The 18,149-nt window shown below is 38.3% G+C and overlaps 1 protein-coding gene across 1 annotated transcript in view; it reads right to left on the reverse strand.

The window, feature by feature from the left end:
• Positions 1-155: 155 nt before the first annotated feature.
• The window catches only part of f8a (coagulation factor VIII associated), a 45,567-nt gene continuing 27,573 nt past the window's right edge, over positions 156-18,149 (reverse strand). The window contains exons 8-12 of the mRNA XM_061976959.2: positions 15,942-16,006; positions 3,793-3,874; positions 3,658-3,704; positions 3,383-3,438; positions 156-3,310 (exon numbers count right to left, since the gene is read on the reverse strand). Of these exons, the coding sequence (XP_061832943.2) occupies positions 3,229-3,310; positions 3,383-3,438; positions 3,658-3,704; positions 3,793-3,874; positions 15,942-16,006 (332 nt within the window). The 3' untranslated portion in view covers positions 156-3,228. The remainder of the gene's footprint in view (positions 3,311-3,382; positions 3,439-3,657; positions 3,705-3,792; positions 3,875-15,941; positions 16,007-18,149) is intronic.

Below are 18,149 nucleotides of genomic sequence, written 5' to 3' on the forward strand. Positions count from 1 at the left end.
GTGGCAGATATATACGTTGTGAAATGAGTTATTTACACAGAAATATTCTGTAAATGTTTATTTACTTACCTTAATTGTTTCCAAACGCTGTCTGTAACAGGGCAGTAAAACAGCTGATCAAACAAAACAGAAGTCATCGTCATGGACCCACTAGCAGCTGAAACTCAATAACTCCACGGTGACGTTTTGGTGAATTTATTAAGGAATTTGTGAAACTGAAACAATACAAAAAATGTAAGTTAATAATACTAACACAGACACTCATAAATGTGTTAGCATATTAGCTAACGCTAAGGACGCTAGCTTGATTACATTACGATAGCAGGTACATATATACATGAAAACACTTCTACAGACATCACACATGGGACAGTTTAATAAGTAAGAATTGTTTTAGTTATATTGTAAAACTTGGAAACGTTACTGTAGAAGCCATGAGTAAAAACGCTATGGACGGCGCCAATACTGCAGCACCTGCAAATAATAACACATTTTTCGGTGTCTTTGCTAGTTTAGTTTTTTAAAACTTTTTACATTATGGCCGTCAGCGAAGAAAAATGCAACCTTAAGGGGTTAGGTGGGCTTAGGCAGGAAAGTACCGTATTTTCCAGATTGTATCGCGCACACCCACTAAAAAACAATAGTTTTCCATATATTAGCCGCACTGGACTATAAGTGGCAGATATATATGTTGTGAAAATGAGTTATTTACACAGAAACATTCTGTAAATGTTTATTTACATACCTTAATTGTTTCCAAACGGTGTCTGTAACAGGGCAGTAAAACGGCTGTTTAAACAAAACAGAAGTCATTGTCATGGACCTACTAGCTGCGCAAGCTAGCTCTCCAATCAGCTAACCAGACTCAATAACTCCACGGTGACGTTTTGGTGAATTTACTGAGGAGTTTGTGAAACAAACAATACAAAAAGAATGTAAGTTAATAATACTTACACAGACACTCATAAATGTGTTAGCATATTAGCTAATGCTAAGAACGCTAGCTTCATTACATTACGATAGCACGTACACATGCATGAAAACACTTCTACAGACATCTCACATGGGACGCTTTAGTAAGTAAGAATTGTTTTAGTTATATTGTAAAACTTGGAAACGTTACTTGGAGAAGCCATACGAGTAGAACAGCTATGGACGGCTAGAAGACGGAACGGCGCCAATACTGCAGCACCTGCAAATAACACACATTTTTCGGCGTCTTTGCTTGTGTAGTTTTTGAAAACTTTTTACATTATGGCCATCAGCGAAGAAAAATGCAACCTTAGGGGGTTAGGTGGGCTTTGGCATGAAAGTACCGTATTACACAGACTATACAGCGCACCGGTATATAAGCCACACCCACTAAGATCATAGTTTTCCATATATTAGCCGCACTGGACTATAAAGTGGCAGATATATACTTTGTGAAATGAGTTATTTACACAGAAATATTCTGTAAATGTTTATTTACATACCTTAATTGTCTCCAAACGCTGTCTGTAACAGGGCAGTAAAACTGCTGATCAAACAAAACAGACGTCATCGTCATGGACCCACTAGCAGCTAAAACTCAATAACTCCACTGTGACGTTTTGGTGAATTTATTAAGGAATTTGTGAAACTGAAACAATACAAAAAATGTAAGTTAATAATACTAACACAGACACTCATAAATGCTAAGGACACTAGCTTGATTACATTATGATAGCACGTACAAATATGCATGAAAACACTCCTACAGACATCACACATGGGACGCTTTAGTAAGTAAGAATTGTTTTAGTTATATTGTAAAACTTACAAACGTTGCTTAGAGTGATGAAGAATCTGTACAAGTAGCAACGCTGTGGATGGCTAAAAAGATTGCACTTGTACTTCCGGTTCAAAGCTCTAAACGGAAGGAAATAATTGCAGACGTTAACCTGGACGCACCTGCAGTGAGTGAACTCGTGCAAAAGATGGCACCATAGCACAAACATCCATTTTCAAGGCGGGATACACCGTGGAGAAGTCGCCACCTTATCGCAGGGCCAACACAGACAATTATTCACACTCACATTCGCACACGGGGGACAATTCTGTGTTGCCAGTATCACCATTTCAGCGTGTTTTATGATAACTATTTGCATTATGGCTGTCAGCGAAGAAGTTAGCCACATCGTTTTATAAGCCCTAGGGTTCAGAGCGTAGGGAAAAAAGTAGCGGCATATATTTCGGAATTTACTGTAACCAACCCCCACCCGTTAGTGCACAGGTGTCAAACTCAAGGCCCGGGGCCAACACATCATTTTATGTGGCCCGCGAAAGCCTGGAAAAAATGGGTTTCAATAAATATATATATATATATATATATATTTTTTTTTTTTTTGAACTAAATGCATTTGTTCTTTCAATTTTCACAGAAAAAAAATGCATATTTTAAACTTTAATGTTATCTGATAATGCCAATTATATTGTTATATACTGTATTGCAAAACTAGTTTTGTGAGATAAAAACTAATAGTTAAATATCTGCTTGTCACCTTGATTTATGATTTTAAAGCAAGTTATAAATAAATAAAAATCTAATAATCAAATGCATATGTATTTTGTTTAATCATGATTAATCACAGGTTATTACCCGCATGCATAATGCAAATTAATTACAAAAAAAAGCGCCCCTCTGAAAGAAGTCATTACTGCGATGTGGCCCTCAATGAAAATGAGTTTGACACCCCTGCTTTAGTGCTTCAGTCACACGCAGGATTCTCACAGGAATGAGGCAAAAACAAACCCAGACCTGGGTTAGTAATGCTTCCTGAGCGGCCACGATACTGAACAGCGCACTCTGAATGGTTTGGTCTCCTCTAGTGGTCAACATGACACTAGTATTGATTAATTTAGCTATTTTTATGTTCAAAATGCATAAGTTAGGACCAAAAAAATTGTAGAATGTTTTAAGAAAATGTTTAAATATCTTTAAAAAAAACAACGCAATATTTGAAGCGCAGTGAACTGTATATGCATATCTCTTATTTTAGCATAAGCAAGAATCAGGTAATAAAATAAATACAGTTGTAGCCCTAAAAATAATGAAATATGCAGAATGTGTGTGTTGTAGACACACAAATATGTTGACATGTTTATAGGAGATGTTTGTGAAGACAACAGTGTTTGCAGAGGTCTTACAACAGACCCAGTCCCAAGCAGGAATGTTCCATGGTCTGAGCGGACCACAACAGGACACTACTAAATGCCCTGGCCTGACGGTGTAATGCGCTCTTGGACCACCAGGTGGAGGAGGTGATTCTGCTCGGCGGTCAGCAGAGGCCTACGGTGGGGAAAGAAATAGACCGTGATGCGTCCAGAAAACGCAGAATGAGACGTTGTTTGCGACGCTCACCATAGCTCCGTCTGAAGAGACTTCAAGGACTCGGTGTCTTTCTCCTGGCACGCCATCTGTCAAACACATTAGGCCTTTTTTTTTTAGTTTTTGAAATAAACGGACTGGTGTGTCATCTAAGGACGACAGTCCTTGGAAGGGTGTGTGTACAAACGCTACGGATTACAAAGGGGAAGAAGAAAAACCGGGGGCCAAAAGCAGCACGTTTATCGCAGCTCTGCAAAAGGCCCCGAGGAGAAGAGCAGGAAATCCTGTCAAGGGCTGATGGAACTCACCACCACCGACTGCAGGAGCAGGAAAACATTCTCCGGCAGGAAGTTGACTGGAAAGGAGGACAAGGGCGCTGATTCACATACGTGACCTCTCAGTGACACGGTGAAGAAGATTCTCCATGGTTTATGTGTGCCCACCTTGGCTGTGCGGGTCAAAGGACTCCCAGGCGTACCTCTCCAAGGTCTGGGCGTGCTCGGGCAGCAGCTTCTGAGGTGGAGGCTGCACAGGAGAACAAGGACATACGCACTTTTACAGTGAGGGTGTCAAATGTGCGGCTCAGTTTGCTAAATACCAAAATGAGCTGTATTTTTTTAATGAAAGAAACTGCAGTTCTAAATGTGTCCACTGGATGTCGCCATTGCAATTGAAGTCTAACCACATCACACATGACAGTGGATGACGTGTCAGCTGACTTTAAGCACCCTCTGGATTGCAAGCAAGCAATCAGCTGCTCCTGTTGTGACTGGCAGCAGATGGCGGCAGACTGATGCAGTATCGACGCACAATACCTTCTTTCATTGTCAATTATCCACTCAACAGATAAAATAAAGAAACGGTAAGATGTAAAGTGTCAAATAGATCATCCTCTTTTTAGTTAGAGTTCCATGCAGAGCGTGCAATTGGTTTGAATGCACGATGCGCACCCTGAAGTCCATTGTAAACATTTTTACATTTGATGTGTTGGTTAAATTTTATTTCATGTTCACATTGGTTAAGTTTGTAGTTACGTTACCTTGATTTCGGCCATAGTGTCATTTTAATAGTTGTTTTCTTTATATTATAAGTGTAATCTTTGAATAATGTAAATGATTGTGTTGTGGCAGTTGTGGATTTCACCAATGCGGTGGTTTGAGGAAACACTCGATTGCTTTCCCAAATGTTTTTAACATGAGAATGCTAAACAGGAAGTGCTTCAAGTGTAATGGCTTTGTAAAAACATTGAGACGAAGTCTAAGTTCATGGTGTTTTTGAAACCGCACCAATATTTTTTTCTCAGAATTTTCAATAAACGTAAAATATTTTGCCAAGTGGACTATTTGTAATGTGTACATTTTCAAAATGTGCTTGTTCTATTTTTGGCCAAAGTAAGACAAAGAAAACAATCTAAAGTTGTCTTTATTTTGAAGTTATCATGCGGTGATTTTACCAGTCTGGCCCGCGTGAGGATTAGATTTTCCTCCATGCGGCCCCTGAGCTAAAATGACTTTGACACATTTAGAGTGGGGTGTACTAACCTTTTCCACCAAGGGCCCAAAACTTGCACGAGACATTAAGATAACATATTTGTTTATTATTGTAAAAAACAAAGCTATAGTGTGCATATTTAATGTCAAAACTTGGTGTAAGCCTTTTAGTGGCAAAGTGTTTGAGTTTAATGCTCCTAAAGTCTGCAATAGTCTTCCTGAAGGTGTGAGACAGGCCTCAATGTTCAAATCACTGAAACACTTTTATTTAATTGTGCACATGTTAAAGTATATAATCTACAGCATTTGATTTTTTTTTTTTATTAATTATGATTATCTTAACAATGATTGTATTTTCTGATTTAAATTTGAATAATTTTTCCTTCTTTTAATTCTCTGTAAAACACTTTGTATTGCCTTGTGTGCTCTATAAATAAAGTTGTCTTGCCTTATTAGTATCAACATTTCAGATTGTTCTCATTACAATGCTTCTTTTGATCTTTTTTTCTTTACATTTTTACTTTTTTTTGGGTTTGTTTGGACTTTATTTCAACAAAAGGCAACAGGCCACACTTCTGACCCCCCTTAAAGCCAATAGAGGGCTTCAGGTTTTACTACGTTTCCCTCAATGCATTGACGGTGGCAATATTGGAAGGCTTCGTTTGTAAACACGCTCATCCTTCATCTGGTGTGTCAGAATAATTGTATTTAAGTTATCACAAAACTTTGTTACATTGAGTTCAGCTCGCCCTGCGAGAGGACAAAAGCTGTCTTTGATGTTACCAAGAAGAAGGCTTGTAAAACTCCACTGTGTAGGATGGGAAGCAACATGAAGGTGTTCTATTTTTTTGATGTATTGTAATCCACAGAAAGATTTTGTCTTGACCCGAGATCTACAAAGCGGAGAGGAAGCAAGGCCTGACTCCCATCCAGGCACCTCTTCTTTGAACTGTTTTACGACCTTTTCTTTGAACTGTTTTGTAACAAAGGCGATGGCTGTTTACGACCCCCCTCCCTTAGAAACAGCTGTTGCCATGTAATCAAGGAAAGTCCAAATAAAAGAGGAGGCGTACAATCTTTCGTCAGAGCGTGGTGAGACACTGTGCAAGGGTACAGGTGTACGCGCTCTCCTCAATTGAGCTAAATTGAATTATGTCTCCGTTTAATTCCTTGCTTCTTGTCTTGTTTAATAGATGTCATCAGTGTTTGAACCTGACACAGTGGTACTCATAACGCCGACGGCGTGTGCGATTGTCAGCTGCCATAATCGAAGTGGGAGAGATGAAACTAGCTTTTATTGCATTCCTAAGTGTATTTTTGGACAAAAGCAAGCAGCTGAAAAGGTGAGCATGGGTAGCTGCAATCAAACGAGATGTGACGACTTTCTGTTTGTTCAGATCATTTCATTTCAGGTAATTAAGAAGATTTTGTAAGAAGAAATAAATCTATCTTTAATAGTAGTTTTGTTGATCAAAATAGTACTCACTTCTCTCATTCGGACTGTAGCCTCCACATAAAACAAAAGTAAAGCGACATGAAAAACCGATCCTTACAGACATTAGCTTGGTTATCTGAGATTATCCTGGGTGTCAAATTTGGCTCAGATCATTTGTGAGAGTGCATGAGTCTAGTCTTCAAGACACGATGTCCACTGGGTTTTATACAGATGAACACAAACGTCACAAACCCATCCACACTGCAAAAAGTCAGTGTTCAAAAACAAGAAAAACATTAATAAAATGAGGGGTATTTTATTTGAACTAAGCAAAATTATCTGCCATTAAAACAAGGAAATTTGGCTTGTCAAGACTTTCTAAAACAAGTAAAAAAAATACAATAGGTCCTTATGTCCCATTGCATAAGGACTCCCTGTGGGAGTCCTTTTGCAATGGGCCATTGCGGGCCCTAATTAGGTAACTTCAATGAACCCAAAAATACCTTAAAATAAGTATAGTCTCACTAATAACAAGTGCACTTTTCTTGATAGAAAAAAGAGAGACCTTTTTCTCAATATGTTGAAAAATATTCTTAAATGAAGTAAATGCTAGTGCCATTATCTTGACATAATGATATGCGCTCAGCATTACATTTCTTGAAACCAGCAAACTTATACTAAAAACTAGTTTATTGTTCTTAATGGAAAGGCAACAAGGCAAGCGCTTGTTACTCTCGGGGTCTCCTAGCCACTCAGGCAAATCATATGGTCTAAAAATGCATTTTCCCATCCATAACATGACATCATCGCGCCAAGTGCGTGCTCTTTCAGTCAATTAGTGCGCGAGGAGTATGTATATATATATATATATATATATATATATATATATATATATATATATATATATATATATATATATATATATATATATATAGCCCGGCCCCCAGCCAAATTTGTTTTTATTGTAATTTTGAAGAATTTACCTGAATGTGCATGAACTATTTCTCTTCAAAATAGTTTGAAATGTCACATTGTTAAATATTAACTGTCAGTTTACTGTACTGTGCCAACTGGACTACTATATGAGTACGTCTTTCCTATTGTTTCATTGAAAATAAAACAGCAAAGTCCTATTTGGCTGTCATCTGTTTTAATTATGAGACAAAATTGTGTCAAAGTCATGATTTTTTTGTTCATGCTTGAAATAAGAAATTATTACTTTAAAAAAGTAGTTTTATACTTGTGAGTGTTGATGACACAGCTTTGCATCAGTTGATATTCTAGTTTCAAGCATGTTTTACTCAATATAGGTCATCAAATCTCAGCAACAAGCTGTAATATCTTACTGAGATCATTTAGGAGCAAAACACGTAAAACAACTAAAACACTCTAACATAAAATCTGCTTAGTGAGAAAAATTATCCATCCATCCATGTTCTACCGCTTGTCCCTTTTGGGGTCGCGGGGGGTCGCTGAAGGCAATCTCAGCTGCATTCGGGCGGTAGACGGGGTACACCCTGGACAAGTCGCCACCTCGAGAAAAATTATATTTAATTTAATATTTAATCTTACTTAAATTTCTGTTTTTGCAGTGCACATACAAAGCGGTCCTACCTTTCCAGACTTATCTTTTTGAAAGTCTTTCAAGGCGTAATTAATTAGTTCACAAAGTGCGGGTGTGTCGTGAATTCGTCGATCTTGCACAGATCCTTGCATCCAATTACGGTTGTTTTTTCCTTCATAACGACGGAAAGACTTCTTATCCAAGGACTCTCAGTATTTCTCTATCATATCACAGTCGGTCCAATGTTCCTTCCCACCGATTAGTTTGGATATATCACTCGTAGCGCTATCGTGAACGATGATGCTAGCCTTCCAATATGGCTGTCTGCAATGCATTGTGGGATACTTTATCCAAAAATCCAAAGCCCTTTATGCCTGTATAGTATACCAGTGGACAAATCAAACCACTAAATGTGTTCATATGCCATCTTAGTGCTACGGTATTGTTATCCTAAGCCCAAGTGGGCCATTCTTTGAGACATCTCCTGCATTTTGGAAGCTAATGGCTGTATGCCACTGAAATTCTGGCAGGCGATCATCCAGCCCTGCAGAACAATGCTCCTGTGCTGGGTATTTACTTCCTACTACTGTCGTATAAACTAGAAATGCAGGCTTGGAGATGACCACTATGTATACCGCCAGGCATTAAAAGGAGTCGTATCATGATTTTTTTTGTGGTTCTTTGGTGAAAATGTTGCATGGATTATGTTTTGAGCACCCTTTAAGGGAAAAAAAGAGAAATATTTCTATCAGCATTAAGTGCTGCCACGCAAACCATTAAGAAAATGTTGAAAATCACGATTACATTTCCTGCATTATTACACAATATTTCACTTTTACATTGTCATCTACCAACTTTTTAGACACTTACATGCCCCATGTAATGTACCACACACTTTTTACTAGATCATTTACCAACGTTATTATCATTGAAAATGTCACATTCTATATCATGCATGCAAAGAAGTCAGAAAACTATTCTCATTTGGCAACGCTATCCTGTGGCCACGCCCCCTAGGGTAATATACTTCCTGTGTTGTGACCTCTGTTTACATCCGTCACCTCAAAAATATACCTTCTCGCCAGCTACAAGTAAATACTCTACAACTAACAATGTTGGGATTGTAATCATCCAAATACAAACCCCGTTTCCATATGAGTTGGGAAATTGTGTTAGATGTAAATATAAACGGAATACAATGATTTGCAAATCCTTTTCAACCCATATTCAATTGAATGCACTACAAAGACAAGATATTTGATGTTTAAACTCAAACTTTTTTTTTTTTTTTTGCAAATAATAATTAACTTAGAATTTCATGGCTGCAACACGTGCCAAAGTAGTTGGGAAAGGGCATGTTCACCACTGTGTTACATCACCTTTTCTTTTAACAACACTCAATAAACAATTGGGAACTGAGGAAACTCATTGTTGAAGCTTTGAAAGTGGAATTCTTTCCCATTCCTGTTTTATGTAGAGCTTCAGTCGTTCAACAGTCCGGGGTCTCCGCTGTCGTATTTTACGCTTCATAATGCGCCACACATTTTCGATGGGAGACAGGTCTGGACTGCAGGTGGGCCAGGAAAGTACCCGCACTCTTTTTTTACGAAGCCACGCTGTTATAACACGTGCTGAATGTGGCTTGGCATTGTCTCGCTGAAATAAGCAGGGGCGTCCATGAAAAAGACGGCGCTTAGATGGCAGTATATGTTGTTCCAAAACCTGTATGTACCTTTCAGCATTAATGGTGCCTTCACAGATGTGTAAGTTACCCATGCCTTGAGCACCAATGCACCCCCATACCATCACAGATGCTGGCTTTTCAACTTTGCGTCGATAACAGTCTGGATGGTTCGCTTCCCCTTTGGTCCGGATGACACGATGTGGAATATTTACAAAAACAATTTGAAATGTGGACTCGACAGACCACAGAACACTTTTCCACTTTGCATGAGTCCATCTTAGATGATCTCGTGCCCAGAGAAGCCGGCGGCATTTCTGGATGTTGTTGATGAATGGCTTTCGCTTTGCATAGTAGAGCTTTAACTTGCACTTACAGATGTAGCGACCAACTGTATTTACTGACAGCGGTTTTCTGAAGTGTTCCTGAGCCCATGTGGTGATATCCTTTAGAGATTGATGTCAGTTTTTGATACAGTGCCGTCTGAGGGATCGAAGGTCACGGTCATTCAATGTTGGTTTCCGGCAGTGTTGGGTTAGTTACTGAAAAGCAGTAACTAGTTACAGTTACAAGTTACTTCATTTCAAAAGTAACTCAGTTACTAACTCAGTTACTTACACCAAAAAGTAATGCGTTACTGTGAAAAGTAACTATTTAGTTACTTCTTTTTTCTTTTCTTTTTTTAAAGCTCCAATTAATGCCCTTTTAGCCTTCATTTCAGTACTGTTATTGCACTGGAGAATAATACAATCTGTTGATCAACTTGACATACATTTGTATCACTGAACTCTGCTAAGCAATGTGGTCTACATACAACACACAAAGACAAAGATATGTTACAAAGGCCAATTTGTTTCTGGCCAGAACAAATTGACAAAACTATTTTAAATAGCTGCAACATAACATACATAAGTAACAAACAGCATAATAACAGCATAGATGTAAACCAAGAAAAGCACACACTACATACACAAAGTCTAACCAGGCATTTTCTTCCTCAAGTAATTCTTATACAAAATCATGTCTGAAACCCAGAACACTACACATTTCCCCAGTTTTAGTTTAGAGATAAGGAAAGATTGGCCTGGCCCACTAGGATCCCTCTTTATGTTTGTGAACTTTATAGTCTATACATTTAGAGTGATGTGATAATCAAACACTCTAGAAGTCTAGAATGAAAGAGTATATAAGAGAATTGACAGCAACGTTCCCTCTCAGGAGCGCGCATGTGCAATTGCGCACTGCTCAAGCGTCCTCTGCGCACGGCAAATCTATGCCATGCACAAAATCAAATAAAAAAATAAGCGCATAACAATTTTCGACACGACACGGACACGACAGAGAAAACCGTTTTCGTCATCATTGTTCAAATATTGTAACGTCTGTCGAGACGCTTTGAGGACATGAATTCCATCCATCACTTTACTGAGCAAAACTCTTTACTGTCGGCCATAAACACATCACCAAAACATTAGTAAAAAAAATGATATCTAGCAAAACTGGTCATTTTCTGCAGTACAAACCAGACCAAAAGCAACGTTGTTATATCAACAGCAGCCGCTCGGTCTCTCACGTGCGCCGACACTTGCACATATGGCACTTAGCCAGTGATGCGTTTACAGCCACACAAAAAGTCGGACAACTCCAACACCACACATAAAGTGTCATTCCAGGTCGTTAGACTATGATTTACCAATCAAATGTGTGCTTATTCTAGTGTCATTTATTAGGAATCTTAATTTATAAATATTAATCATTAAATGCTGTTAGTATATTAAATAAATACTAATAAAAATATATTTTTTACAAACAGGAAGTTGCAGGAATGTACACATGATCCCCTGCTTACATCTCATTGTGCAACATGTGAATGTTTTAATGGGAACTAAATGCAATGTCTGAAAGGGGTACAAATTATTTCCAAAGCAGGACCTCCACCCAGACAAACAATACAAGTACACAGTTCATGAAAAACAATATTTTTTGTTATTGTCATTATAAGTGGGCCTAAACACTTATATTAGAAATGGAAATGACTGCTGTCATTTGATTATAATAATAAGAGAATGTTGTCTGTCTATCTGTGTTGGCCCTGTGATGAGGTGGGGACTTGTCCAGGGTGTACCCTGCCTTCCGCCCGAATGCAGCTGAGATAGGCTCCAGCGACCCCGAAAGGGACAAGCGGTAGAAAATGGATGGATGGATGGAGATGTAAGTTGTTATTTAGTGAGGTTTGGGACAGGTGTGCTGCTGGTGTAGCCACAGTGTGCACGTCTAAAGTTGCTCACATGGACTCCACTCAATGCTCAGGGACTTTTTGCATTTGCTCACACATGAACAATTAGAGGGAACATTGATTGACAGAGTGTGTACCTTCAGCGGTGAATGGTGGTGATGGTGGAGGTGAAGTGGCATCAGAGTCTCTGTCTCTCTTTACTAGCTTCGTCGAAGCATGTTGCTATGTAGCTTGTTTCAGCAGATTTGAATTGCTGTTTTGGGCAGTAGATGGCATCTTTGATCCAAAGCACAATTTACATTTAACTAAAATGTTATTTTCTTTGTGCTCGACAAAAGAAAAGTAGTGAAAATATCTCCATGTTAGCAAACTCGACTTCTGGCTCCGCCATGATCAGACACGCCCCCCCCTCGCTCCCCACACTCACACTCAGACACACCCACACAGAGCGCATGTCTCTCTCTCTTCTCCGGCTTGTGACACAAGAAGAAAAAGAACGATGACAGAGCAGCGCTCCGATAAAACACACTTTATACTACATAAAAAGTAACGTAAAATAACGCAGTAACGCATCATGTAGTAACGGTAACTGAGTTACTGAATATAAAAAAAATAACGCGTTAGATTACTAGTTACCGCCGAAACTAACGGCGTTACAGTAACGCGTTACAAGTTAGTCCCAACACTGGTTTCCGGCCATGCCGCTTACATGGAGTGATTTCTCCAGATTCTCTGAACCTTTTGATGATATCATGGACCGTAGATGAAATCCCTAAATTTCTTGCAATTGCACTTTGAGAAACGTTGTTCTTAAACTGTTTGACTACTTGCTCACGCAGTTGTGGACAAACGGGTGTACCTCGCCCCATCCTTTCTTGTGAAAGACTGAACATTTTTTGGGAAGCTGTTTTTATACCCAATCATGGCACCCACCTGTTCCCAATTTGCCTGTTCATCTGTGGGATGTTCCAAATAAGTGTTTGATGAGCATTCCTCAACTTTATCAGTATTTATTGCCACCTTTCCCAACTTCTTTGTCACGTGTTGCTGGCATCAAATTCTAAAGTTAATGATTTTTTGCAAAAAAAAAAATGTTTATCAGTTTGAACATCAAATATGTTGTCTTTGTAGCATATTCAACTGAATATGGGTTGAAAATGATTTGCAAATCATTGTATTCCGTTTATATTTACATCTAACACAATTTCCCAACTCATATGGAAACGGGGTTTGTATGATGAGCTGCAACGTTGTGGCTCGGAGAGCGAACGGAGGCGACATCAAGTAAGCTAGCTAGACGGTTAGCCAACTAGCGCAGTGTTTTTCAACCACTGTGCCGCGGCACACTAGTGTACTGTGAGATATTGTCTGGTATGCCAGTAATTATAATCCGCAAATGTGCCGTTGTTGAGTGTCTGTGCTGTCTGGAGCTCGGCAGAGTAACCATGTAATACTCTTCCATATCAGTAGGTGGCAGCAGGTAGCTAATTGCTTTGTAGATGTCGGCAACATGGTTTGTCGTGATCACAATATGCAGACGACAGCGGGAGGCATTGTGCAGGTAAAAAGGTGTCTAATGCTTAAACCAAAAATAAACAAAAGTGCTGCTAAAAAAAGGGATTGATGTTTAGGGAAGGCTATGCAGAACGAAGCTAAAACTGAACTGGCTGCAAAGTAAACAAAAACAGAATGCTGGATGACAGCAAAGACTTACAGCGTGTGGAGCAGCAGACGGCGTCCACAAAGTACATCCGTAAAAAACTCAACATAAGTCATGGCGCGATGTGACAGGTGGTGACAGTACACCTACTTTGAGACAAGAGCTATAGTGATGCATGCTTGGTTATGGTTTGAATTCATATCCAACAATTGCAAGAACAACTTTTTACTGTCAATATCGGCTGCTCAGTTTCATTTTTTTATGTTTTCTGCTGGTGGTGTGCCTCGGGATTTTTTCAATGAAAAAAATGTGCCTTGGCTCAGAAAAGGTTGAAAAACCCTGAACTAGCGAGCTTGCTTCGGTGCTCCTGATTGTCTCCCAATCCTGCAACTCAGTGCGGCGTTTAGGCAAGAGGAACGGCAAGTAAGTGTGTATACATTTTTACAATTTGCACTATTTTACTACACTTATCAAGCATTTCTTACATATTCTTTATTTTGTGCACCTTCATTTTAAGAGCTTATTGTTAAGTGTTCAATGTCATTGTCATTTTTATTTATCTCCTTCATTGATGTGCATTTTTGATCAATAGACCAGGGGTGTCAAACTCAAATATAGAGTGGGACAAAATTTAAAACTGAACAAAGCCGCAGGCCAAGGTTGAAAATATTAACCTTTAACGTACTCTACGAGCTATCGTCACGTCCGCTTTTCATCCATTCTAACAACGTTCAGACCATGTCACAAGATATGTGCGGCTTCTGCACTCACACACGAGCGAATGCAACGCATACTTCATCAACAGCGATACAGGTTACACTGAGGGTGCCAGTATAAAAAACTTTGACACTGTTAGAAATATACGCCACACTGTGGATCCACACCAAACAAGAATGACAAACACATTTCGGGAGAACATCCGCACCGTAACACAACATAAACACAACAGAACAAATACCCAGAATCCTTTGCAGCACTAACTCTTCCAGGACGCTACAAAATACACCCCCCCCCCCCCCCCACACACACACACGCACCTTGTAGCGTCCCGGAAGAGTTAGTGCTGCAAAGGGTTCTTGTTTGGTGTGGATTCACAGTGTGGCGTATATTTCTAACAGTGTTAATGTTTTTTATTCGGCTACCCTCAGTGTAACCTGTATCGCTGTTGATGAAGTATGCGTTGCATTCTAATGTGTGTGCGTGCAGAAGCCGCACATGTTATGTGACTGGGCCAGCACTTGTTGGGCTGGCTGGCTGGCATTTGGATGACTCCCGGGAGGATCGGCGGGCCAGCTTTAGTGTTAATTTGATATCGCCTCAAGGGCCAAGTGAAATTACACGGCGGGCTAAATTTGGCCCGCGGGCCAGAGTTTGACACTCTTGCAATAGACAATTAAACTTGAGCAACTAAACACATATTTACACACCTATGCTTGAGAAGGAACAGGTTGAAAAAAATCTTATATTTCCTGCCCCCTCGTCTTACTTCATGGATAGTCCAGATTCACAAGCATACAAACCAAACAAATACATCCAAATATAATGAAAACAAACAAAAAACACACACACAAAAAAAACAAGTGCAAAACTTCATGAAGTACAAACTGAACAAAAAAAGTAATATACACCTCACGAGATAATACAAAACAAATACAAAACCAGACAAAAAATAAGTAAAATAATAAATATAAAGCAAAATGTAGACACTTACGGCTGTCCATGTGATCTTATTGTTTTGTCTTTATATATATTTTTTCAATTGGAATATATTTCTACAATCTTTTATCTCATTTTATGTCATTTTACTATTTTGTTTACATAGACTCAAAAACTCCTTTGTTAGACTCAAAAACTCCTTTGTCCCACACGCCATTAGACTGTACAACTCCTCTCTGGGGGCCAGGGGGGGTACTAGGATGACAGGGGATGCAAAAAAATAACAGTGCAATACTTTTTCATAACACGGTCACTACTGTCTAGTTTCTCTTGTTATATTCTTATTTTACTGTTATATTTTTATTCTCATTGTTGCTTTTTATTTTTATTCTTATTGTAAGATTTTTCTATTTTGTTTCCATTTATACCCCCATTATTTACTTTTTACTTTTTAAATTCGATCTCAACTCTGTACACTGGTGCTGGAATTTTAATTTTCCCGAGGGAACTCTCCTGAAGGAATCAATGAAGTACTATTTATCTATCTATCTATTGAGTGTTTTCCATGTTTGATTTGACATTTCCTTTCTGCCTTGATCGCTGAGGGATTATAATCAGAGGAAGTTACATTTCTAAAAATTGTTTTTACATTTCAAACATTTTTCTCCTGCTCTTTATTTTAGATAAAAAAAATATCAATAATTATTGATATCGACTGATATAAAAATCGTGGTACAGTTTTCAGCCCTGTGATCTAGCCTACTCATTTTTACTTTTGGGAATACATTTCTGAACAAAGACTCACTTTTGATGGGAAGCTTTGGGAACATGTCCCAGTAACAAATGCATAAATAAGGTTGATGTTCGCACCTCAAGCAGCATCAGCAGTAGCACTCTGGAGATCTCACATCTTGCCACAATGTCCAGAAAAGCACCTTAAAGTGAAGAAACCAACAATAAAACTGAAGCCTGCAAAAATGTACGTGGGAACTTTTGCTCATTATTGAAATAATTATGTGCGACAAGAACACATGTGTTTTACCTTTTTTGTGCATTCTAAATCGTAAAAAAAAAAAAAGTTAGCAAAGGTCAGCTAACAATGGAGCTAAGACATCCAAACATCAAGGTTTTATAAACACACTAAGTATCCATGTAATGTAGTAACATGCATAATAACTTTGGCTGTCAAAGGAATAAGCTATTTAATCACGATTAATTACTAAAAGTGTACTCTGGACAGAGAATTTTCAGGTTTGTTAAATAGTTCAACACAAAAAGGACATAAACACGCTTTTAATGACAATTTTTTTTAAAAACCTACAGTGCCTTCGTGTCTTGCCACTGCATTCCTGCTCTAAGAGCACTTGTATTCAGAGGAGAGGAGCTACACTTCCATGTTTAGATACCAGTTTCACACAAAAACAAAACAAAATGTGGATTGTTACAATCATGCTTTGATTGTCAAAGATGTTTGCTAATGTAATCTGTGATATTTCTACCTTAATAAACGCTTCTGATATTTTCTACATTACATGTTGTAAAGTTAATGGTGTTCATATCTCTGCATGACAAGGTTTTAACTGTTTCTATTTATAAATAAAACATAATATTCAGCCTGCTAATCATTTCTTAATTGAGGATTTTTTTCATTTTGTTATGTAGTTAGGCTAAAAAGCCCACTTTTTTTTTGACTTCCTGCCCACTGCCTTTCTTTTCTACTGAGCTTTTCTACTGTCTTACTAAAACACTAACAGTAAAAATCTACATTTCATGTTATTAATGCGTTGAACTAATCTAAACACGGAAGTAAAGCTCGAGCGAGCTCTCTGAATGCAAACTGAGGCTCGGCAGCTGGGTGTTGCTCCAATGTGACGTCTCACATCGATCGTGGATTGAAAAAATTATTTTTATTATTTTGTCTTGTCGGGAGAACAACTTGTCATGGTTTGGGCTTGGTATTTCCATAATGTACCCTTAACTTTGTCTATGTGTAATTGCTATTAATCCTTAATCGCGCATAAAAAAATAGTGCCGCTAAAGAAACGTATAGTTAACACGTTATCGCGTTAACTTTTACAGTCTTAATAATAATGTGTGATATTTAAATATTTTGCTCATTTTAAGCATTTGGCGACACATTAATCTCACAGACGCATCACAACATTTGCTATTTCAACACCACCACTAATCATGGCAGATTTCATGAGACAAATATAATAAAACAATCACTTACTCTACAATGTCTGCTCTCACTGGGATGCCAACTGATGGCATGTTTATATCTTCCCAGATAACCATAATCCTCGCGACGGGTTAATAAAAAAAAAAGTTGGGAGCAAACCTGCGTCTTTTTGTGTCTTTCTTGCCATCTCCGGGTCTAAGTTGGATGTCAAAGTTGACCAACTTGTGGGTTTACGTCCACAACCTTCTACTATCCAGGTGAGAGGCATGATTTATAATCTAGGATTAACTTTCACCAACTCAGAGGCCATGCAGCAGCGCAATATGTCAATGTAGCAGCATATGCTAGTTAGTTCCTTAACGTTAGCGCTTATAATGTCAATATTGCTATTGCTTGGTTAATATTCAGCTTACGACTAATTTACTAATGGATCACTACCATTAGCTCCATTGCTCCTAGAACGAGCAGTTCATCTCCTAGTTATTCCGAAAGTCACAGGATGGCATCTTTCCACCATTATGTTCTGTTCTGCCTGAAGACCTCAGGGCTTCGGAGAACGTTCATGTTTTTAAGAGCAGGCTTAAGACCCACCTTTTTCATTTGGCTTTTACCGATTATTTGACCCTTTACCTAATTATCTGCTCCAATTTCGTTATTTTTTTAACCTGTTCACTGAAATAATGACAATAAAACTGTATTCTATTATTTTATTGAAGTCATTCGTATTTGACTTTTTATCTTATTAGTTATGCAAGATTTTATTTAGTTTTATTTATTATATATTTACTGTATATTCATTTTATTTCTATCTTTTTTATTTATTTATTATTATTTTTCTTTAAATCTTCATGTGTCTTATTTGTATTTTATCCTTTATCTCTACTCATGGTTCTTAC

Source organism: Nerophis lumbriciformis, linkage group LG16 (genome assembly GCF_033978685.3).
Source record: "Nerophis lumbriciformis linkage group LG16, RoL_Nlum_v2.1, whole genome shotgun sequence".
In the NCBI taxonomy this organism is placed as follows: domain Eukaryota; kingdom Metazoa; phylum Chordata; class Actinopteri; order Syngnathiformes; family Syngnathidae; genus Nerophis; species Nerophis lumbriciformis.